This window comes from Protomyctophum parallelum (genome assembly GCF_964188405.1).
Source record: "Protomyctophum parallelum genome assembly, chromosome: 19".
NCBI lineage: Eukaryota > Metazoa > Chordata > Actinopteri > Myctophiformes > Myctophidae > Protomyctophum > Protomyctophum parallelum.
The window spans coordinates 42,321,152-42,345,026 of record NC_139717.1 but is presented as its reverse complement, the minus strand read 5'-3'; the positions used below and the strand labels follow the sequence as shown (position 1 = coordinate 42,345,026).

The following is a 23,875-nucleotide window of genomic DNA, read 5'->3' as shown; positions in this document are numbered from 1 at the left end:
GCTACAGTATAGTATGCCGTACGATATGGGCTATAGCCCATATCCTTGCGGTGTATGAGAATGGGTGTTGCGGAGGATGAGAGCATTCCTCTCATCCTCCGCAACACAATGCATTCTCTATGGCAATAGCACAAACTTTGGCATGCTACTAGTCCTACATACTTACACCTAGCAACCCCATTCTAGCCTACTTAGGTTCATCTTACGGTGGACATGTTTGCCTGAAAAGGAATCTTTGAAATGTTTCATAGTTTTAGAAATATAGTGCTTTCAAATTTGAGACATTTAACATAGGGCTCAATGGCAGCTCTATAGGCACGTCAAAAGTCACTTTCACCTAGAAACTCCATTCACACTTTTTATTATTCAGCTTACTGTGGAGACACATGCTGGAACTTTTTTTTATTTTTATGTTTTGTAGTTTTTGAGTTATTTAACTTAAACGGCCAATGCATTCTCTATGGCAATAGCACAAACTTTGGCATGCTACTAGTCCTACATACTTACACCTAGCAACCCCATTCTAGCCTACTTAGGTTCATCTTACGGTGGACATGTTTGCCTGAAAAGGAATCTTTGAAATGTTTCATAGTTTTAGAAATATAGTGCTTTCAAATTTGAGACATTTAACATAGGGCTCAATGGCAGCTCTATAGGCACGTCAAAAGTCACTTTCACCTAGAAACTCCATTCACACTTTTTATTATTCAGCTTACTGTGGAGACACATGCTGGAACTTTTTTTTATTTTTATGTTTTGTAGTTTTTGAGTTATTTAACTTAAACGACCAATGCATTCTCTATGGCAATAGCACAAACTTTGGCATGCTACTAGTCCTACATACTTACACCTAGCAACCCCATTCTAGCCTACTTAGGTTCATCTTACGGTGGACATGTTTGCCTGAAAAGGAATCTTTGAAATGTTTCATAGTTTTAGAAATATAGTGCTTTCAAATTTGAGACATTTAACATAGGGCTCAATGGCAGCTCTATAGGCACGTCAAAAGTCACTTTCACCTAGAAACTCCATTCACACTTTTTATTATTCAGCTTACTGTGGAGACACATGCTGGAACTTTTTTTTATTTTTATGTTTTGTAGTTTTTGAGTTATTTAACTTAAACGGCCAATGCATTCTCTATGGCAATAGCACAAACTTTGGCATGCTACTAGTCCTACATACTTACACCTAGCAACCCCATTCTAGCCTACTTAGGTTCAACTTACGGTGGACATGTTTGCCTGAAAAGGAATCTTTGAAATGTTTCATAGTTTTAGAAATATAGTGCTTTCAAATTTGAGACATTTAACATAGGGCTCAATGGCAGCTCTATAGGCACGTCAAAAGTCACTTTCACCTAGAAACTCCATTCACACTTTTTATTATTCAGCTTACTGTGGAGACACATGCTGGAACTTTTTTTTATTTTTATGTTTTGTAGTTTTTGAGTTATTTAACTTAAACGGCCAATGCATTCTCTATGGCAATAGCACAAACTTTGGCATGCTACTATTCCTACATACTTACACCTAGCAACCCCATTCTAGCCTACTTAGGTTCAACTTACGGTGGACATGTTTGCCTGAAAAGGAATCTTTGAAATGTTTCATAGTTTTAGAAATATAGTGCTTTCAAATTTGAGACATTTAACATAGGGCTCAATGGCAGCTCTATAGGCACGTCAAAAGTCACTTTCACCTAGAAACTCCATTCACACTTTTTATTATTCAGCTTACTGTGGAGACACATGCTGGAACTTTTTTTTATTTTTATGTTTTGTAGTTTTTGAGTTATTTAACTTAAACGGCCAATGCATTCTCTATGGCAATAGCACAAACTTTGGCATGCTACTAGTCCTACATACTTACACCTAGCAACCCCATTCTAGCCTACTTAGGTTCATCTTACGGTGGACATGTTTGCCTGAAAAGGAATCTTTGAAATGTTTCATAGTTTTAGAAATATAGTGCTTTCAAATTTACAATGGGGCTCAATGGCAGACATTGGCACGTGAAAAATCACTTTCACCTAGAAACTCCATTCACACTTTTTATTATTCAGCTTACTGTGACCATGGACTATAGCCTTTTGCTTTTCCTTGATTTTCACCTTTTTTCAAATCCTCAACAATGATGAAGAATCGTGCACTACAGTGCGCCTCTCAATGACCTTGACCAATATCAATGACCTTGAGCAGTATAAATGATCTTCATAAGACTAGTAAATGACATTGACCAGTATAAATTACCTTCACCAGTGTAAATAGTAAAAAAACGACATACTATTGTATGCCCTCCGAGATCATGGACTAATGACCTTGACAAGTATAAATGACCTTGACCAGTATAAATGACCTTCACCCGACCTTGACCAGTATAAATGACCTTGACCAGTATGCGGTCCGTGACCATGGACTATAGCCTTTCGCTTTTCCGCGATTTTCACCTTTTTTAAAATCCTCAACAATGATGAAGAATCGCGCACTATAGCGTGCCGCTCAATGACCTCTGAGACCATGGACCAATGAACCATGTAAATACAACACAATGAGCAGGGCACTGCAGGGAGTTGAACCCCGTTCCGGTAAACCAGAAGTACGACACCAGTGCCTTAGTTTTTGTGTTGTCATTTACATTTTACAGGTCCTTTCGTTGAAATGTAAATTTTACATTTCAACAGTAAAGTAATATATAAAGAAGAGAAACTCAAAAGCACAAAAATAACATTTTCGAATTACCGGTATTTGCTTTGATTTTTTTAACTTTTTCTTGCCGACCTCCCACATTTCATCTGATGATTAACAAAAAACAGTGTTGAATCTGTAAGGATCCATTTGGTTATGTGCGTGTGTGTGTGTGTGTGTGTGTGTGTGTGTGTGCACGCTTCGATAACCAGTGTTGGACCATTTGGTTACATGTGTTACACTCTCAGACTTACAGAAATGGACCAAATTGGTCCAATGGACAGCTGGGGAGCTGAGGGCCATGTCTGCTGGGGGGCTGGGGCCCATGGTCGCTGCTGCGCCGATGGTGGCGCGAGCTGGGGAGGGGGACTCCGGTCCATCTCTGATGGCAGGTTGATCCGTGCTCGAAGGACCATGAAAGAATTGTATACTGTACGAAGGGGTTTGCTGGTTGTAGGCTATATCACCCTTACACCAGTGTGCCTATTAGAGCACCATGCAGGACCATAGTCGGCTTGTGGTTTCACATATATTTATTGAGGATGACATGGAGTGATGATGGTTGAATTATAATATAATTCAACCATCTTCACTCCATGTCATCCTCAAGTCCTTCAGCGCCCCCCCGTGTGTTTGTGTGAGCGAGCACGCATGTGTGTGCCGTGTGTGTTGAAGCTGTGTGAGTTTTCCCTAACTTGTTGTTTCCTTCCCTGAAAAACCTCATGTTTCTATGTCAGTGGTTCTCAAACATTTTCATGTCAAGGACCCTCATCTGAAAATATGCTGTTCCAGGGAGACCCCCCCGCCAGAAACAAAGATTTTAGTTAAAAATGTTATGTTATATTCAAAGATTTGTGCCACATTTTCCACTATTTTCTTTTTTTTTTTAGCAGAACTACAAGCTCATAGCGCGGCACATGAGCTTGTAGATCTAACATATTATATATATATATATATATATATATATATATATATATATATATAAATATTGCAACACCAAAAGGGGTTCCCGCCCTCAATGTGTAAAAACAAATTCGGCTGTAGTGCCGACTTTAGGACGGTACCCGCCCCCCCCCCCCGAACCTCAAATGACGTCAAATTGTAGGCTCTACAGCGCCGAACCGACTTTTATTCGGCTCTAAAATAGGAGTATGAATCGGCCCTTAGCCTCTCAGACCCAAAACTAAAGAATATTTCGGTGTCGTTGGATGAGATTTTGTCCATCATTCCATGCTGTATTGATGTTGGTACCATTATACTATATATATATATATATATATATATATATATATATAAATTATTATACTGTAGGCTATATAGCAGGCAGATGTTGATCAAAATAACAATTCTTCTACATTCTCTAATTGGGTAGACTTCTTGTAAATTAAGTAATGCAGATGTTTAACAATAATTTAACTCTTGAGCGTAAAATTAAACCAAATTTTGGTTTAATTTTATGCTCTCAAGAGTTAAAGATCTATAGAGCGTCGCAGTCCCGCTCCCTCGAGAGACCCGGAATTTATTTTCCTCAGACTTTACAAAAAGTATTAATTTAAAGACGTTTACGCCGTGGACAAAGCCAACTGGAGTTGTGACAAATCATGAAAAAAAGGCAGGATGCAACACTTTTTGTTTTTCTTACAAATTATTTGATCGGCCCAAAACATTGTGTTTGTCATGATTTCTGACCACTTGAGTTGGCTCTGTCCGCGGCTTAAACATCTTGAAATAAATACTTTTTGAAAAGTCTGAGGAAAATTAACGTTATTGTTTTCCGGGTCTCTCGTCGTCATGAAAGGGGGCGGGACTGCAACGCTCTATAAGGGTCCATTTGGGTACCATCATTTAGCTGGGGACCACCTAGCTGGAACCCTCTCAAGGACCACCGGTGGTCCCCGGACCACTGGTTGAGAACCACTGATTTAGATCATTACTACAAAACACACATCAACCACATTAAGCCCTATATACACTTTTATACGCCATTTGAAAATTGCTGATCTACAAGCATGTGATGTGACACATTGTTGAGTTTGTATAGATCTGCCATTTTCAAAATATCTGTATACAATTTATACATTTGAAAACGTGTGTGAAATGGGACATTCTGCATAATAATTGCGACCGTAGATTACTATGAAAACCTGCAAAACCTGTGGCGTGACCCATCAGTCACTCCACCATATACGGGCATCAGTCCGTCACGCCGCGTGACACAAGCAAAAACAGAGCGACACGGAGGCTGCCGTGACACTCCATATATGGGCATTGCATTGGGACTGGATTACCAAGAAAGAAGCCCTGAGAATTAAAGCTGCTAGAAGCAATATTTCGCAAAATTTTAAGGATTTTTTTTTTTTTGTATATTCAGACAGCCAGAAATGAGTAAAACGCTCAAAGAAATTGTGAAGTCTCTGTGACACATCTAGGGGCCACAATCGGCATTCAAAGATGTTTCTAGAAGCTTTGTCATTGGTCGAAAAGGCAGTGGTAGAAAACATTTTTTTTACCCCAGTGCCCCCCACAAAATGACCGGAAAATGAAGGGAAACTTCACCTTTTTTGCAAAACAATATATATTTAGAAGATTTAGAACACTTTCCTGGGGGTCTTTATGAGTGTAATATGTGGTTTTGGATATTTTAGATTTTAGCAGTGAACCCAGTGTCTCTGATGTCATGGACACTGGGCTCACTTACTTCCTGGACTACATGTTGTTGTCTCAGTAAGACAGCCCTACCTCTATCCACAAGGAGGAGCAGTGCAAGTTCTTGAGCTTAGTCCAGTTACTCTGGGTAAACATAGTACCCATTTCCTTTCCTTTGCACAAAGCATTATGGGAATTGTAGTCCAGGAAGGAAGTGAGCCCAGTGTCGATGCCATCAAAGACACTGGGCACACTGCTCAAATATTAAAACCAAATATTACACACAAAGACCTAAAGGAAAGTCTTCTAATCGTCATTAACATATTTTCTTCTTTTTTTTGCAAAAAAGGGTGAAGTGTTCCTTTAATGTTCACCAAAACCAGAGCAGAACTCCCACCACGAGACTGGCAATCAATCAATACAGTTGCAACAACTATATTAATGGCAAGTATTTCATACAGCTGAAGTTAAAACATTGTGAACTATCCGTTTAAAGGGATAGTTCAGATTTCTTTAACTTAAGTTGTACTATGAAATAGTTGCCATTAATATAGCCTCTGTGTCAACACTGCAAATGAGAGGCCGGTAACACACACACATCATTTAGCTTCAGTACAGCACAGTGTCAATAAATGAACACATTAAAACCCTTTTAGTTCTTGTGTGTTGTTACTTAAAAATGGTCTAGATGTTGTACACCAGGGGCCTGTTTCACGAAACTTGGATTAACTAATCCAGGATTTAGGCCAAAGCCAGGCTTTTTAAATCCTGATCTTTACAGCCTGATTTATTCCGTTCCACTAAAGCCAAGCGAGGCTCAGAATTGGCGGATTTGGCGAGCCGGGATCAGCAAGCCTGGCTTAATAGACAGTCTGGCTTTTTGTCTCTAGACCCATTATGTGGATCACAGATTTACTGATCCTTCTTCTTCATGGGGTATTAAGGCAGTTTGCATCCTTAATAGTTGCATTACAGCCCCCTTCTGTATATCTCATTATCTTTACTAATCTATTCAAGACTTACTGATACAAGGACTTAAGCTTCTAAAATAAATACTGCTGCTGTAATTAAAGAGAGAACATACTCTCAATAGTGGATAGACTGAATGATTAACTACCCCAAAAATATAGTTTACATTTTACCACTACTATTAACTTAAAACAGAATTATTAATATTGTAAGCATAATGATATTGTCGCATTGTGATATTTGGCCATAACTCCCTCCTCTGAGGGAGCTACCTTTGGGGAAGGGGGTTGTTGTCCAGGCAGGGGCCAGACTGGTGAGGGTCATGGGTTCATGTAGCATGCCAAAGTTTGTGCTATTGAGAATGCATTGGGCATTTAAGTTAAATAACTCAGAAACTACAAAACATTTCAAAGTAAAAAGTTCCAGCATGTGTCTCCACAGAAAGCTGAATTTTACAAAGTGTGAATGGAGTTTCTAGGTGAAAGTGATTTTTTGAAGTGACACTATCTGCCTATAAATGTCTCAAATTTGAAAGCACTATATTTCTAAAACTATGAAACATTTCAAAGATTCCTTTTCAGGCACACATGTCCACCGTAGGATGAACCTAAATAGGTTTGAATGGGGTTTCTAGGTGTAAGTATGTAGGACTAGTAGTGGGTGAAACGTTACAATGGTAATATGTTGTAAAACAATGAGTAATGGTAATATTTAGTGGTTTTCACTTTTACAAAAAAGAATAATAATAATATAATATAATAATTATTCTTAACCGTGCACTTGCACGACAGCAAACCTATAGTGTACATTCACCAAAAGCAGCTGATCTACAAGCTCACAAGCTGTCATGATGTTGTGCAGCCTATATATTTTGGTTATTTGATTTTATATAGTGCTTAAATTAGTCCTTTAATGCAGACCGATACAAATAAGGCAACATAAACCCATAATAATTGAATAAATCTGGAAAACATCATTGGTTTGTGATCAGTTTGACTGCTTAATGAACAGTAAAGACATCAGGATTAGGTTAAACCTGGCTGTTAGCCTGGTCCGGAGCAGGCTAAATCCAAAGCATTAGTTTCCATGGTAACTAATGTAGCATCACTTTCATGAAACCGAATCAAGCCTCAACATATCCAGGTTAACTGGTTAAGTTAATCTGGCAAGATCAACCAGCTTTCATGAAACCGGTTAATCACTGATCCAGGATATATTAAACCAGCTATGTGTTAAAGCCTGGCTTAATCTCTAATCCAAGTTTTGTGAAACGGGCCCCAGGAAACATGATGCAACACAACACGATTGAACAGTCACTACCAATCCAGCTGGTGATTAGCCTGATTATCAGAGTGGGCGGGGTCTTTGGGCTGGATCCAGGCTAGCTGGTGATGTCAATTAGTCATTTGACTCAGGGGTGTGTGTGTGTGCATGTGTCCAAACCAAATGTGGACCCAGGGGGACGATTTGTATGAAATGTATAGAAATAGAAGATCTACAAGCTCACATGATGTCCAAACAGCCAAGCGTACACACACACACACACACACACACACACACACACACACACACACACACACACACTGCCTCAGATTCATATCAGAGGCTTCATATCACATCACACAAAACAACAATGCTTCTATAACTCAGTGGTCAGGGGGTCCTCGAGGGAGTTCCAGGGGGTCCCCAGCTAAATGATAGTTTGGAACCAAATGGACCTGTAACTCTGAGAGTGTACAAATGGAACCAAATGGGCCCTAACGAATCCATTTGGTTCCATTTATACACTAATTTTATAGTATGTGGGGGTCCTAAACGGGTTGAGAACATAGAGTATTAAAAGGATATAGCCCCTCTCGGAACCCTCCATAAAGCTTTTCTGAAATTTGGATGAGTTTTATGTAGGGTTCCTGTTCATAACTATATTTTCGTATGGGAATTTTGGAACGCGGACATAAATATGCTGCTACATCAAAGTGAAATTACACCCAATTCCATCAACTCCTTTATGGTAAGCAGATAAAATAAACCAGTCCAGCTTGGGGGTAGTTCCAGGTGGTCCCATGCAGATATGAGTTTAACCAAATGGACCCTTATTAGAGCTTTAACTCGAGATAGAAAGAAACCAAATGGACCCGTCAAAAGTAAAATATAGTTTAATACCTGCATTAGGCTAATTCATTTACCAGAAGTCTAGATAGCATTTTTAATCATATCTCCTAATGGTACCTACCAACATCAACACAGCGCATATGGGAGTGTGGACAAACTCGATCTTATCCAACGGCACCAAAATATTCTTTAGTTTTGGGTCTGAGAGGCTAAATGTCATCAGATGGTGGTCCGTGGCTCAAATGCTGAATAAATAAACAATGGGCCCGATGTGTAAAAGTAAAGTAAAGGCAAGCACTGATCGTAAAGCTAACATAGGCTAACAGCTGCAAACCTGTGTGTCAGTGACTGTGTGTGTGTGTGTGTGTGTGTGTGTGTGTGTGTGTGTGTGTGTGTGTGTGGTGGTGTGACTGTGACCAAGAGGTGGCGCGCAGGATCTGATGACTTAAATACTTGCACGTGCGTTATTATGGATCCCACCCTCCCACCGCAGCTCAAGCCAACCCTCCTCCCCCCCCCCCCCCACACGCTCAGAACCCCTACTGCAAAGACGCGCACGCCACACGCACAAGCGCACAAACAAACACGCACTTATTATTCTTTTTATTCTTTTTTAATTGAATGACTGCGGATAACGTCAGTTATCAGTTAGTTGAGAATGAGTCATATTATGCCAAATGCTGGAAGGTATTTAGAACGGATACGGAAACGTTGCCAGCTGGCCGGATATACGGAAGTTAGTGGGCTCTAGACCGGATCACCCTGGGTAATTGGGTATGTAAACCAGATTCGATCGGTCTCGGCTTTTTGAAAGTGCATATAGACACTTTCTTTCTTTCTGCTCACACCTATTTTTTTTTACAGTCTATGGCTCACACTCACACAGGGGCCCCCGACGGTTAACATCATCACACACAGACAGACGTCATATATCGTCCAGTCAGAAGAAGTGACATCATGGTGAGGATGAGTTGTTTTTACTTCTTTTACTCCTCCTCAACTACTCAGATTACATTGTGTCAGTTTGTGTAGACGCCTCGTGTATTTTGGTGGAACAATAAAGCGCTTGTGGTGGCGTTTAATTCAGGTTTCCCTTCTTGAATAAGTTGTAACCGTAGGCTACAAGGTGACAGCTGTGTACAGTGTAGCCTACCGTTATGTCAGTCGGTGGTTAGTTACTCTGGTGGAGAAGCTAGCTAACTGCTAGCTGATGTAATCAATTGTAACGATAATGTCAGTGGCTGTGTTGTGAAACGCTGACAACAGAGAGGAACACAAATTGCTCATTGCAAACTAAAGTAATAAACGTTGTAGTAATAACACATGACATGACATGACATGGCCGTTGTGACACTGGCATGGGCGGCACTCACAGTGTAGACTGTAGACACCTTTTAAACAGCGAGATAACATAACATGGACTTGATTAAAATAGAATACATCTTTGTATACTTATATTACTTAATGCTAGATCATGATCATAGTATAGGCTACAAGGCATTAAAGCCATGGCAGCTGGATTCGGTTTTATTTTAATGAAACTTTTATTGAACACCGATCGTTATCTTTTTGAGACACGATTACACATCATATGAGGACATACAGTACAGTTACAGTAAATATTATGGCTGATACAGTGTGTGTGTGTGTGTGTGTGTGTGTGTGTGTGTGTGTGTGTGTGTGTGTGTGTGTGTGCGTGCGCGTGCGTGCGTGCGTTACATATTTCATCTTGTTTCTGTATTCCACTCGTGAAGGTTACAGTAAATGGAAAATAATCATTATTTTTTGAACATTCATAACCATTAATGATAACTCATAATATGCATAACTGATAAGTGATAACTCATAATACAGAGCTTTTAAGGCCTGTCTTGAGTTATCATTAATGGTTATGAATGTTCCAAAAATAATACTTAGTTATTTTCCATTGATAAACATTGCTATTAGATTAGACCCATGTTGTGAAACCAATCGGTCTGTCCTACACCTAAGAAAATGTTGCAAGCAAAATAGTGAAAATAGCTGATTTACAATTTGTGAAGATTTTTGAAGACTGTCACAAAATAGGGACGACAGGTTGAAGTTAAAGGTAAAAAAAAATACCCCTAAAATTACAACCTTTTATTTATATGGACCATTATTCACCTCTGACATGTTGCCTTGAATACCTGGAGAAGGTGTGTACTTTGTGTGCAAGAAGAGGCTGTTAAATTGAAATGTTTTCTATAGCAATTTAAAGATTTGAGTGTGTTTTCTCACTTGCTACTGAGCATAGAACTGTAATTACTGAATACAGTTTTGCTCTTTTAAAACTTTGCCCCAGTTAACTTCAGTTCATCATGCATTCACTCCGTTTTTGGATTCTTCATTTACCATGTGGGCTGGGGTGAAAAAACAAATCCAGGAAAGAAAAGTTGATATACAAAATTGTCAAGTATTACCTTTAACAGCTTCAGATTTAGTGTGCTGTAGTTTAGTGTGAAAAACATGTTCTTGGAAGCATTGCAGTGAAACTCATCCACATTTGGCAGTGTCAGTGTGCTCCAATTAATGAATAATGGAGGCAGAGCTGAATAGTGTCAAGCTGAGTCGGATCTGCCACATGTTTTTTTATGCACATGCAACCGGAACTTAACATAGTGTAGCCCCTTAAATGAAATGCACAAGAAATTGTTACCCCACTACTGTATTTACAGACTGCTTGTTTTAGGCCTAAAACAAAAATCTGAACTATATCTGAGCTATAGTGAACTATGTTTACTATGGCCTCGGAAACCCAGACGTTTTATTTTGTTTACTATTAATGTTAATAATGAATATAATACATCAAACATAGAGCACCCTTTGTACTTAGTTACTATAGTTACTAAAAGATGCAGTACATAAATAGGGGACATCCACGTGTATACCTTCATCCAGGAGGTTGGCATCACCCCTGGTTAGGTGCTTGGTCCTGGGGGGTTTCTAGGAGGTTGGCATCATTCCCCGGACCTGAGGGAGTGGGAGTGGGGACATGGAGGTGTAGGTCGTTCAGAGAGGTAGAAGGGAGATGGGTTGTTGAGTCTTGGTGGGGAGTATTTCTTTAATGTATTTTCTCATAAAAAAAAAGCATTTTGTCTTCCGATTCCTGAATCCTCACTGGTTAACCCCCACACCCCACAAACATGAGTTCAGATTTTTCCTTCTAATATCAAGTCTACTATTACTACTACATATTTTGCAACATATCTTCCTTTGTGTTTAATGTCATACGTCGTAGTGATGGATCTCTGGTTTGGGACTCGTTGCCAATCTTAGCAAATATCACCCACATAATTCCTATAATTATACTTAGTCATGATGAATAGCACAGACACCTGGCCTGCAAGCTCACAACATGGCGCATTGCGACATATCGAGCTTGTAGATCAACATGCACAAAGCCACAATCTTGTTTAAAATGGGATTTCATTTTGTTGCTTGAATGAGCCATTTTACGGCAGCCCTATCGATACCGTAGTTCCACAAATAAGATGTATGACATGATTCCTTCCTGTACAGTGATTGAGTCAACATGCATGCCAGAGACGTTGCAGTGAGCTACTGCAGGGATGTTCCTCTGTGGTTAGTTATAGTGGGCTACAAGGGCGTGGTGAAACCGCAGGCTACATAACTTCATCTGGTTAACTCACCTTGCTCCATTTGATCACTCCCATACTCCTCTGTCACCCGCCGGTCACCCTGGGACATCACATTTCATAAGGGCAGACACTCACTAACCGAGCTCCTCATTCTCTGCGCTGTCTCCTCGGTTCACTCACTCACGCCACCGGTAACTCTTTTGGTTTCATTTGATCTTTCATCATCGTGCCTCACTGCTGTCTCTCTTCCAGCGTGAAGATGAGACCCGGGGTGCCTGTAAATGTGATACTCCTGCCGGTGCTTCTGGCCATGGTGGGGCTGAGCCGTGCCCAGGCCAAGACCTCTCTCCTGGAGCTGACCAACAGCATCGGCAGCCTGCTGCCCGCACTCAGCCGCCCGGCCAACTCCAGCCGCATCTTCTACGCGGTGATGTTCGACGCAGGGAGCACGGGGACGCGCATCCACGTGTATACCTTCATCCAGAAAGACTCAGGTAGCCTGACTTTTTTTTATATTGAATGCAGCAGATCGTGTGAGCCTGTGAGGTCAATTTTATTGTACAGCAGCAAAGATTTTAATCATGTACTGCCATGACATGTATTTAAATTCCACAAGCAAGTTAAACAGCATGATGCTAGTACATACTATGTCGACTGACAGGTGGGAAATTCTGGGAATCCAATCCCTATTGCACAACAGCAAATGAATACCTGCAGATTATATTTAATTTAATCTGTTTTGCAAGTTATATAAAACCTGTATTTCGTTAAATACGACACACGAGTCAACTTGAATTGTCTTGAATGAGATCAATGCTGCACAGTGCATAATATATGTATACCAACTGCCAATTTAAAGGAGAATTCCATACTAAAAGGCTTTCTTACCTTTCTTTGTAGTTGTTACGTCCCCACCAAAGAGGTCCAGGTGTTATTTTGTGCAAAAGCTCCTTATTGGCTATTTCCCCTACTATAAGTCCTAAATGAATTGCATTGAATTGAATGGGAATTGAATGTGGCTATGGGGTGTTGTGCTAATTCGCTTATTTCCATCGCTCAAAATTATAATTTCTTTGTATATATTCTCTCTTCATAATGTAAATAATATCCCAAGCGGCACACTTTACTACTTCTTTCGATGGAAATAAGCGAACTAGCATAACACCCCATAGCCCCATTCAATTCCCATTCAATGCAATGCAATTCATTGAGGGCTTATGGTAGGGGAAATAGCCAATAAGGAGTTTTTGCACAAAAAAACACCTGGACCTCTTTGGTGGGGACCTAACAACTACAAAGAAAGGTAAGAAAGATAAGAAAGCATTCTAGCATGGAATTCTCCTTTAAAGTCCTCTGAATGTTTTGAATATGTGCTGTATAACTGATGCGTGCTGTATATGCTGTATTCTTTAGCGGAGCTGCCTGTTTTGGACAATGAGATGTTCCATTCCATAAAGCCTGGCTTGTCAGCATATGCTGACTCACCAGAGATGGTGAGTTAATTGTCAGTACTAATCAGTTCAGTTGAGCTGCATAAAAAGTGCTGTTTTCTCTGAAGTTGCATAAAGAAAACCTTCAAAAATGATTTAAGACTTGGGTCCCGATCAGACGGGATGCGTTTCAGCGGCTGGGGGCATCTTTTTGTAATTCTTATTTCAACTTTTAGTGAAGTTTTTCAGTGCACCCAGCGTTTTTATCTATGCGCCTCATGTTTTGGTTGAAAAAAAGGTTGAAAAAAGGTGCTGCAAGCTGCTCTGCTTTGTAGGCTGCACATAAAAGGCACCCTGTGTGTTTTGCAGCGTGAAAATGCATCCTGTCTGACTTGTGCTATACTGTTTGCTTCTAATTGTTTGGTTCTTTTTTTAATTCGTTGATGTGACGTGAAGTGAAGTGTTACACAGTGATGATTGTCTATCATAACAGGACAGTTACACCTCATCTACACAGGCAAGGGCCGAGTGTTCCGACGGCGATATCACACAAACAACTGTCCTGATATATGGGGCGTCGGCCATTGCATTCAAGCCTTGCAACGTAGCCTGAAACAATCTAATAACCAATAAATAGTAGCGTGTAGATTCAACCAATAACGGTGTTGGGGCCGCTAAACTTCGCTCAAAAAACTTCGCTGCAAGTGAATATAGGAGGGGTGAACGACATCGCCGCGCGCTCGGGGTACGTCAGGACAGTCTCATTGAAAAACATGTATTCTAATGAGAATTCATTGTTCGCTCGAGCCTCACGCGCATCGCTGGCAGTGTAGATGAGATGTTACACAGTGATGTTGTCCCTCTGTCCCCATAGGACAGTCATACAGTGATGATTGTCTGTCCTAACGGGACAGTCACAGACTGATGTCCCTCTGTCCCCACACAGGGCGGTCACACAGTGAGGATGCTGTTGAAGGTGGCCAGGAAGACGGTCCCTCGTCTGGAGTGGAAGAGGACGCCGGTGGTCCTCAGAGCCACGGCAGGACTCCGGCTGTTGCCTGGAGACAAAGCCAGAGCTCTCCTGGACCAGGTAAAGGAGCTACAAGTAGGCATGCGTCGTTATAGCTTGTAGATCGGTTATTCTTTGGCAAAGCATCGCGCATGCCCGTGGATTATAAATTATGCTCCGGCGGCGGCGCTGCTTGAACAGCCAGGAGGCAGGAGAAGATAATGCCGAGCGCAGCGTTGGTCTCTCTTGTACTGCCTGGAGTGATCATCGCCACAGAAAGCTATCCTGACTTGACTTGTTATTATCCCATTCTGAACGGGCACCCATTTTGGTGTCAGCATCATGTTATGCTTTAGCTATTTAAAAATAGCAGATCTACAAGCTCATATCGCGCCACCGAGTGGCGCGATACGAGCTTGTAGGTCTGCTATTTTTTGAAAAATCGAAGAACGACTGACATTTTTTTAATCTGATCTCAGGTCAGAATGGGTTCATCGGCCCAGGCCGTAGCGTAACGGTCTGGGCACCGGACTGGTGATCCAGTCGCGGTGTGCCGCGGGTTCGACTCCCGAACCCGACACGGCCTTTACCGCATGTCATCCCCCCATCTCTCTCCCGTTTCCTGTCAGCCTACTATCTGTCCCTTAAAAAATCAATAAAAGGCGTAAGCCCCAAAAAAATATCAAAAAAAAAAAAAAAAGAATGGGTTCATCAGACCAGTGTGTGTCCGGCGCAAACCTCGTATGAATCTGATCTCAGGTCAGAATGGGTTATGGGAAGAAGAGTAGCGGGGCAATCTGCACAGCCTGGGAGAGATGTGGAGGGTGACAGGTACTAGAGTGTTGAAGGAGGAAGAGCATTGTTATCAGGAGCGCCGTGGAGAGAGGGCTCTCAATGAGGATAAGGCATAATGGATGGCCCCCAGGCATTGTGGGAGATATATGATACTTTATTAATCCCCCCACAGGGAAATTAATTAATCCCCGTCTTGTGGAGGGCATGTCTGGAGGGGCTTTACCATTACTGCAGATAACATGAAGTCAGTTTTTTTTGCTTTCTCGCTTTCTTTTTCCCTCGCTGTCTTCATTTTGCCTTTCACTGTACAATGTTTTCCTCTTTGTTTTTACTCTTTGTAATTTTCTCTGACTTAATTTTGCTCTCCCCTGCTTTGTGTTGGTCTCTTGGTTTCTCTATTTGTTCCTCTTGATTTCTCTCTCTCTCTCTCTCTCTCTCTCTCTCTCTCTCTCTCTCTCTCTCTCTCTCTCAGGTCCTGGATGTGTTTCATGAATCTCCCTTCTTGGTGTCAGACGACAGCGTCAGCATAATGAACGGCACAAACGAAGGTACCGTCTGGTCACCCTTGGCCCCAACAAGCAGCAGCCACAAGCCTTTCATCAGCTCCCACTGTCACTTCTGCTTGTTTCTGCAGCACCCGCACAGTGCCATCAGAGCAATTCTAGCATGCTACGCACATTTCCTTCTCGGAACTATTTATGACATTAGCTAAATTACAGTAGATTATTGCCGTCTTTTATGATGACACTTTAGAAAATGTAATTGTTTTGGGGCTACAGAACTGTTATGACCTGAACAGGCTGCAATTATGTGGTGAAAAGATTTGATGTTCTGACTTAAACCACACGTTGTGCCATGGTGTTATTGATTTGTCAGCGTTTTGACCTTGTTTTTGTGAATTATAGCTCTGGTTCCAGGTGTTTGCACTTGTTAATGTATATGTTGTAAGCGTTGCAATTTTGAATGAAATCATGTGGTTATCTTCCCTGAAACGGTCTTGTTAGCTTTTCTTGAAAATGACTGTTATCCGTTTCTTGCTTTTGTTTTGTTTGCTAATTTGCGATGTAGGAATCCTGGCCTGGGTAGCCATCAACTTTCTGACTGGTGAGTTCTGAAAACTCAAGTCCACATGGTCTCCTACGTACATGAATACAGTATTTGAGAAAACATTGTAAATCCCCTGGGGGGGAATTTGGTTGTCTCTGTAGACAAAGTTATTATGTAGTTAAGCAACTACACACAAATTACACAAACCAACAAAGACAGCTGCACATATAATTTCACATAATTCTGCAGTTATTTTCTGATAGAAGCTGAACATGTTCACCTTGCATGACTGCGTGATTTGGCTCATTATCAGCTACAAAGCTGAGATTTCGTACCCCTGGTTACATAATGGCCCTTTTGAAGATAACATCTTCTAAGTGTAGCTGATTCCTAATCGTCCCTGTGTGTGCGCTGCAGAGTTCACCGCTGGATCTAAACCAGGGACCTTTTTTTTCTCTCTTTCTTTTAGGTCACCTGAATTCACAAACTAAGAAGACTGTGGGGATCTTGGATTTGGGTGGGGGATCTACCCAGATTACCTTCCTACCGAAATCACAGGTTCGTCACCTGTATTTCAACTTGCTTTTTTTCCCTGTCATTTCTCTGTGAGTTCTTTTGAAATAATGTTGTAATTGTGATCTGACATACAGTATTTGATATCGCTCCGTAGAAAACAGTTGAAAGCGCCCCGCCGGACGATTACATTGCCAGATTCGACATGTTCAATTCCACGTTTGAGCTATACACTCACAGGTAATGCATGTTCAAATGCAAATAAAAACGCATTATAACGGTATAACTAATGTGTACTAACTTCCATGAAAGCTTTGCTGTTCCAGCTTCAGAGATGTTGGCCTACTTGCAAGAGCCAACTGTGCTGAAATATGGTTTGGAAGTAATGTCAGACTCGATTCTTATTTTTTAACCCATTCTGACCGGGCACCCATTTTGGTGTCAGCATCATGTCGTGCTTTAGCTATTTAAAAATAGCAGATCTACAAGCTCATATCGCGCCACCGAGTGGCGCGATACGAGCTTGTAGGTCTGCTATTTTTGAAAAATCGAAGAACGACTGAATTTTTTTTAGAATCTGATCTCAGGTCAGAATGGGTTCATCAGACCAGTGTGTGTCCGGCGGAAACCTTCGTATGAATCTGATCTCAGGTCAGAATGGGTTAAGAATGACCCAATAGTGAGCTTCTGCCTACGTAATTATAATTGGCCTCCACCATAGAGCAGTTTTCTTGCACTTGGGACTCCAATTAAAACCTAATGTTGTGAGTCAGATCACCTAAGTGCCGTTGCTATTTCCAGAGAAACAACTCGTTTCAAATTGTTTTGGGCAAGTCATTATAGGCAAAAATCCTTTTTGAAAATAGCAGATACTATACAAGCTCACAACATGTCATGATGCAATGCGTTGTGAGCTTATAGATTTAGCTCATTTTAGCCGTTTTTTTAAACGGGGCAAACAAGTTTTTGAGGGGCACTAGCCCCTCCTATGTCCAGCTTTGAGGGTTTGCGTAAACGCAAACATTGCCCTAACAAACATTGAATGCCATTGACAATAAATGGCCAGAATTTAAGTGTTTGTGTAAACACAAACATTGAAGGCCATTGACAAATTGACAATGAATGGCCAGCTTTGAGTGTTTGTGTAAACACAAACATTGACGCAAAAGGTGAGGACGCAAATTGTGATTGGCCAGAATGAGATGATGTATGATGATAAGAGCGCCCCTCACTTCACGCGGGTGTGATCTTTCCATAACGAGCATTTCATTTGTTCGGATTGCCATTAAGTACATAGATGAAATGAAAGTGGGGCAGCGGGCAGGGATATAGTATCTATTTTGCTGTACTAATGTGCTACTGTACATTGTGGTGTGACTGGGGTGGGGGTATCTAGTTTGTTTGCAGAGTACATTATATTGCGGCGTGACAGTGTCCTATTACCTTTTTGTTCTCTTCACTCATACCATTGATTCCCTGCAGTTATCTGGGGAACGGGCTGATGGCAGCACGACTGGCGAGCCTGGGAGCTCTGGGTGCAGAAGGTACATGAATGAATGGTTATTTGGTTCCCATTAGCTGTGACTCCACGGGGCACAGGTTTCACATTACTTTTTCGAGCGTCAATGCTCCTTTTTATTATTTTCCTCGTTTCACGATATTTTGTCTCCGTTGGGTGGAAATATGTCAAACTGTTCAATTCAAAACTGTTCAAATTCAAAAAGTAACAGATGTACAAGCCCAAAACGGATCGCTTCGCACCGCGTTTCGAGCTTGTGGATCTGCTGCTACTGATGCTTTTGTGTGACACTGTAGTATGTTCAAGTATGGCATTAATGTATGAAAAAATCTTTTAACCCATTCTGACCGGGCACCCATTTTGGTGTGAGCATCATGTTATGCTTTAGCTATTGAAAAATAGCAGATCTACAAGCTCATATCGCGCCACCGAGTGGCGCGATACGAGCTTGTAGGTCTGCTATTTTTGAAAAATCGAAGAACGACTGACATTTTTAGAATCTGATCTCAGGTCAGAATGGGTTAATAAGACCATTGTGTGTCCAGTGGAAACCTCGTATGAATCTGATCTCAGGTCAGAATGGATTAATATGGAGATAAGAAGTTTGTGTCCAACAATAGCAATTTAAAGGTTTTGGGTTTGGGGTGAGGGGTTTACTAAGGTCCTCCTTTCTAATCAGCAATTCCAGGGAGATGCTGAGAAATAATAGGAAAGTTCCTTGGGATTGCCAAAAGGCTTGGGTGGAATTCATTGTCTTATTAGTTTGGCGTTCCCCTTGTCTGCGCCGTAAGGCCACAGAAACCGGCTGTGTGAATTCTTGAGTCAAACCCAGAGATTAAACACAGTCTTTGTGTCTCTCCTCTCCAGATGTGGACTGGCGGGTCTTCAGAAGCTCCTGTCTGCCAAAGAAGTTCAAGGATGAGTGGAGCTTTGGAGGAGTCACCTATCAAGTCAGCGGGATCCCAGATGGTGCGAACCGATTGTGCTATGAATACAAGCACCCGATCTGTTGTTTGGGGTTAACAAATCAAGATCAGTGTGGAGAAACCTTATCTATTCCTTTTAAGATGCTTTACTCTCACAAATATAAATGTCCTTGGGTTTAAAGAAGTGATTCAACGTTCACCTTAAACACCCTAAGGAGCGCTTAGGTAAAAAGCATTGCAGTGCAGTGTATTGCAGATTTTAATCTACTAAATATAGATGCATTATATGGTTCCATAAATATGAAACCAAATGTTTCATATTAAAATCAAATGGGTTCAGATCCATGGAGTCTCCTGAGGAGGCACATCTGAAGTAGCCTGGTTAATAAACCAGACTAATATCGCACAGATCCGCGGGATATTAGTCTGGGGAGGCTCAGCTTGGATTTCATTTCCAGGGAAACATTTTCTCTTTGACGCAATTGGTCAGAGCTACTGTCAGTCAAAAGTCTCAAGCATTGAACGTCACTGTACCAAAGCCCGCCCATATTGCATACCGTGTCCCTATTGGGCGCACACGTTTTCGTGTGTAGAAAATGGGCGTACAATTGAGCCTCTCCAGACCGAAATCCGCCGGTAGGCAATTTTTTTTTTGCCAACGGCTGATTCGGTCTGGTTTATTAACCAGGCTACATCTGAAGCCTGTCCTGGACGGGGTCTCTGGATGTAAAAAACAAATCTCTCATATGGTTCCATAATAACGTGGCGTCTCTGTGCCTTCTTGCATCAGGTTATACAGGATACAAGCTGTGTTATCAGGAGATCCTCAAAGTGGTCAAGGGCATCATCCACCAGCCGCACGAACTGAAGGACAGCGGCGTCTTCTACGCATTCTCCTATTACTTTGACAGAGCTGTGGATGCAGGCCTCATCGGTGAGCGAACAGACACGCACTCCCAGCAGGAGGTTGCCCCCCCCCCCCCCCCCCCCCCCACACACACACACACACACACACTCTAATTGCAGACAGAGACGGGGAAATATGAGTCATCAGCAGCTGCCTCTGTGGGTTTGACAGCCCTATGCTGTAGGTGTGTAGTTATTAGACTAATCACTATCCTCTCTGCCGACCCGAGCCAAAAGGGCCCACACACTATTATTAGCATGATAGAAGCGTGTGTGTGTGTGTATGTGTGTATAGGCCTACTTTTACTGTAATTAATGGTGTATAGAATTAGCATGATACGCAACGCAAATGACCCCGATCACCTCTCGTTGCAGACGGGAGCCAAGGAGGCAAGCTGGAGGTCAAAGACTTCAAGAAGAGGGCTAAGGAGGGTGAGTCGAGCACCGAGTGCCGGAACGCACGGTGATGCATAGCGATCGCCGTCGGGTGGAAACCTTGTATGTCCAAAACAGTTGCTTCTCAGGAATGAAAAATAATAACCTGTGTTTACAATTTACAATTTACAATTTAGGCATTTAGCAGACGCTCTTAATCCAGAGCGATTTACAATAATCAAGAACAAAAGCATGGGAATACATCACAAAAGCATTTATCATAAAACATGCGTAAGCTAAGAAAGTAACAGTGGAATATCTATATTATGAGACTATACATATAAACTATATATATATACTACTATGCTATACATATGTACTATGGCGTGCTATGACTATATACAATGCAATTATAGTGCCGTCTACATAACATGCTATAAGTCTTCCATTGTAAGTGTTCCATTGTAGATATTATTTTGTCACAAGCACTTGTTTTCATTGGTTCAATATTTCTAAAAACCCACAGACACACTTTAACAACTTTTACTTTAATAACATTTTCAAAGATAGCAGAAATTGCAAGTTGCATGTTCGCCACATCACAATACGTCGTGGCTACTTTTGTGTTTAACTTAAGTCATACTTGAAATATGGAGATACAGGGTTTCTGCCCGACGGCAACGCTAATCACCATTACAGACCCGTCATGCACTTGAGACGAGGGACGCATCTCAATAGTCCGTCCACCCTTCAGCTGCCCTATCTTAACCCATTCTGAACGGGCACCCATTTTGGTGTTAGCATCATGTTATGCTTTAGCTATTTAAAAATAGCAGATCTACAAGCTCATATCGCGCCACCGAGTGGCGCGATACGAGCTTGTAGGTCTGCTATTTTTGAAAAATCGAAGAACGACTGACATAGAAACATAGCTTTTTCAGAAAACTGTTAGGATGTAGAAGACGTTTATAGAATCTGATCTCAGGTCAGAATGGGTTAAAACCCTGCCCCTCGGCCCACACGGCAGCATACAGATGACTTATTATCCAAGCCGTAAACAGAGAGGCATTACATCACCGTCTGTTCTCTGTGTGTCGTCACAGTCTGCAACAAGATGACCAAGTACGGCACGGCCAGTCCATTCCTGTGCATGGACCTGACCTACATCACCTGCCTGCTCAAGGACGGCTTTGGCTTCAAGGAGAACACTGTACTGCAGGTACAGTAAGACGTCACAATAACAATGGAGTCTAGTTAGGGGTGTAACGATACATTCTAACAGCGATACGTATCACGATACATGGTTGACGATACGATACATGGGCGATATTGGTTCATTATGGCGATGATTTGAAACCGATACAGTACCGGTAACTATTTAGCAAATACATTAAATATGTGTGAAACTTGTGGATAGTGCAGGTTTTTTTAAGAGAAACAATTATTATGGATATAAATTAGTAAACACAGTGATTCTCTGGCAAATAGATGGACATTGTATTTGAACACATACAGTATTAACCCATGCCTTGACATGAACACAGAGAATGCACATTTATCAATAGACAAAGTGTAGCTACAGTATATGGAATGGGAAAGTAATTAAACCCATCTTTTTATTTTTTCTTCTTAAATTCGCTAAATACAATGTACTTAGGGCAGGGGTTCTCAACCCGTGGGTTGTGACCCCTCGGGGGTCGCCAAATTATTATTATTATTATTTTATTATTTATTATTATACATTTATATTTTCTCTATTATTAAGGTTATTTTTGCAGTCAGTTTGTATTGGTGGTGGGGAGGGGGGCATGGCCAAAGCATTTCCGGGGGTCCCCAGCCAAAACCTTTGAGAACCCCTGACTTAGGGTATTGATAAAAATTGATTATTTCCGTTGCAAAACAAAACACTACGATACTTGCCGTTTACATATTGATATACTTCGATAGTTTTCAAATTAAAATAGATATTTTGACAGTTACTATATCGTTACACCCCTAGAATGTAGGCTCTAGAAACGGCTCAGGGCATGTTCCGAATTGTATCTAGACGGGGCTGGGCAATATATCTTATGTGATGATATTGTGATAGGAGTAGTAGTGGCAGTATAGTAGGACTATTACTGCTATTATTACTACTATAGCAGCAGTAGTAGTAATTTGCCTCTGAGATGTAGTGGAGTAGTACTTGAATAAATGTACTTAGTTACTTTCCACCACTGCAGGCAGGCAGACAGACAGACAGACACACACACACGGCTTGCGAGCCTAATTTGCCGCAAGGGAGCTATATGAGAAGTTGTACTTTTTACCATGGCTAATCCTATGCGACACAGCGCAAGGCATGCCACTGGCTTTAATTGGTCACAGCTGTAATTAAATGCAGACTTAATACAACTGATTTGGTTTGTCTCGTTCTTCAGAAATCAACTCTTTTCAGTAGGCTACGTGTGTTTGGTATTGCTGTTTGAAAGGGGTTTTGTGCATGAACTATTCTACATACCAGTACCACACTGTCTGCCTCTACTCCTCCACACTACTCCGGCACTACTCCAGGTTCCACATGTGTAGAAAAGTGCTTCGACTTGCTTTTTCTGCATATTTGGTTCCCAATGTCTCTCCTATGTTCAAGTAAATTAAAATCTCACAAAATAAGTTGATTTCTGTCGCGGCCCAAACCGTTGCAGACAAAAAACCAAACAAAATAAACGTTACACACACACACATGACGTGTTACTTTCTTTTTTATTATTTCAATAAATACAAAGGCATTTAAGTGATTTGGTGTTGGGTTATTTTCATTGTTTGTTGTTCTATCCCCCCCCTCCCAGTTGACCAAGAAAGTGAACAACGTGGAGACAAGCTGGGCTTTGGGCGCCACATTTCATCACTTCCACAACCTGAAGATCCACTGAGGAGGGAGGAGCAAGAGGATGTATATATATATATACACACTGTTTATTTAGCTGATGCTCAATCATCAGGCGTACTGAATAATGGCCACTGCCAGGCCTCCATCTACCCCGGGACATTTGCTGTGTATTTTATTAAGGGGGCTGTAAAAGAGCTCATGAGTAATTGTTTGTCTATTTTCTGAACGCAATTCCTCTTTGTGTGTTGATATATATCGAGTTGTGAACGAGCCACAGACACCTGTTGTCTTAAGCCTGAGTTGTACTTGGTTGCACGGCGGTGTTTGCACCCCGAAAATAGCAGATCTATAGTTATATATATAAGCTCTACAAGCTCACAACACGTTGCGAGCTTGTAGAGCTGCAGATTTTCGACACCAGCTGAGCTTACTTGACAGTTTTTGGTAATATAT

At 41.4% G+C, this 23,875-nt stretch overlaps 2 protein-coding genes across 3 annotated transcripts in view; both read left to right on the top strand.

Moving 5' to 3' along the window:
- LOC310877170 (methylmalonate-semialdehyde/malonate-semialdehyde dehydrogenase [acylating], mitochondrial-like) overlaps positions 1-23,875 on the top strand; it is a 110,103-nt gene that overhangs the window by 72,243 nt on the left and 13,985 nt on the right. The gene's annotated exons all lie outside the window — the stretch shown is intronic.
- Positions 9,209-23,505, top strand: LOC310877173 (ectonucleoside triphosphate diphosphohydrolase 5-like). Of its 2 annotated transcripts, XM_083790917.1 has the most exons (14): positions 9,209-9,373; positions 12,286-12,527; positions 13,447-13,526; positions 14,410-14,553; positions 15,740-15,815; positions 16,336-16,371; positions 16,784-16,872; positions 16,985-17,067; positions 18,310-18,371; positions 19,214-19,315; positions 20,063-20,206; positions 20,554-20,610; positions 21,657-21,772; positions 23,382-23,505. In XM_083790917.1, exons 2-14 carry the CDS (start codon positions 12,293-12,295, stop codon positions 23,463-23,465), a joined length of 1,308 nt encoding a protein of 435 aa, XP_083647043.1. In that variant the 5' UTR covers positions 9,209-9,373; positions 12,286-12,292; the 3' UTR covers positions 23,466-23,505. The 2 variants fall into 2 exon arrangements, with proteins under 2 accessions (XP_083647043.1, XP_083647042.1); XM_083790916.1 differs by lacking the exon at positions 9,209-9,373 and having other exon boundaries at positions 12,116-12,527.

What these genes read in the sequence shown, in the direction of transcription:
- LOC310877173 (XM_083790917.1), top strand. Translation starts at nt 12,293, where the DNA reads ATGAGACCCGGGGTGCCTGTAAATGTGATACTCCTGCCGGTGCTTCTG. An exon ending in ATGCTGACTCACCAGAGATG is followed by an intron (nt 13,527 to 14,409) that starts GTGAGTTAATTG and finishes GTCCCCACACAG; the next exon opens with GGCGGTCACACAGTGAGGAT. An exon ending in AGCCATCAACTTTCTGACTG is followed by an intron (nt 16,372 to 16,783) that starts GTGAGTTCTGAA and finishes TCTTTCTTTTAG; the next exon opens with GTCACCTGAATTCACAAACT.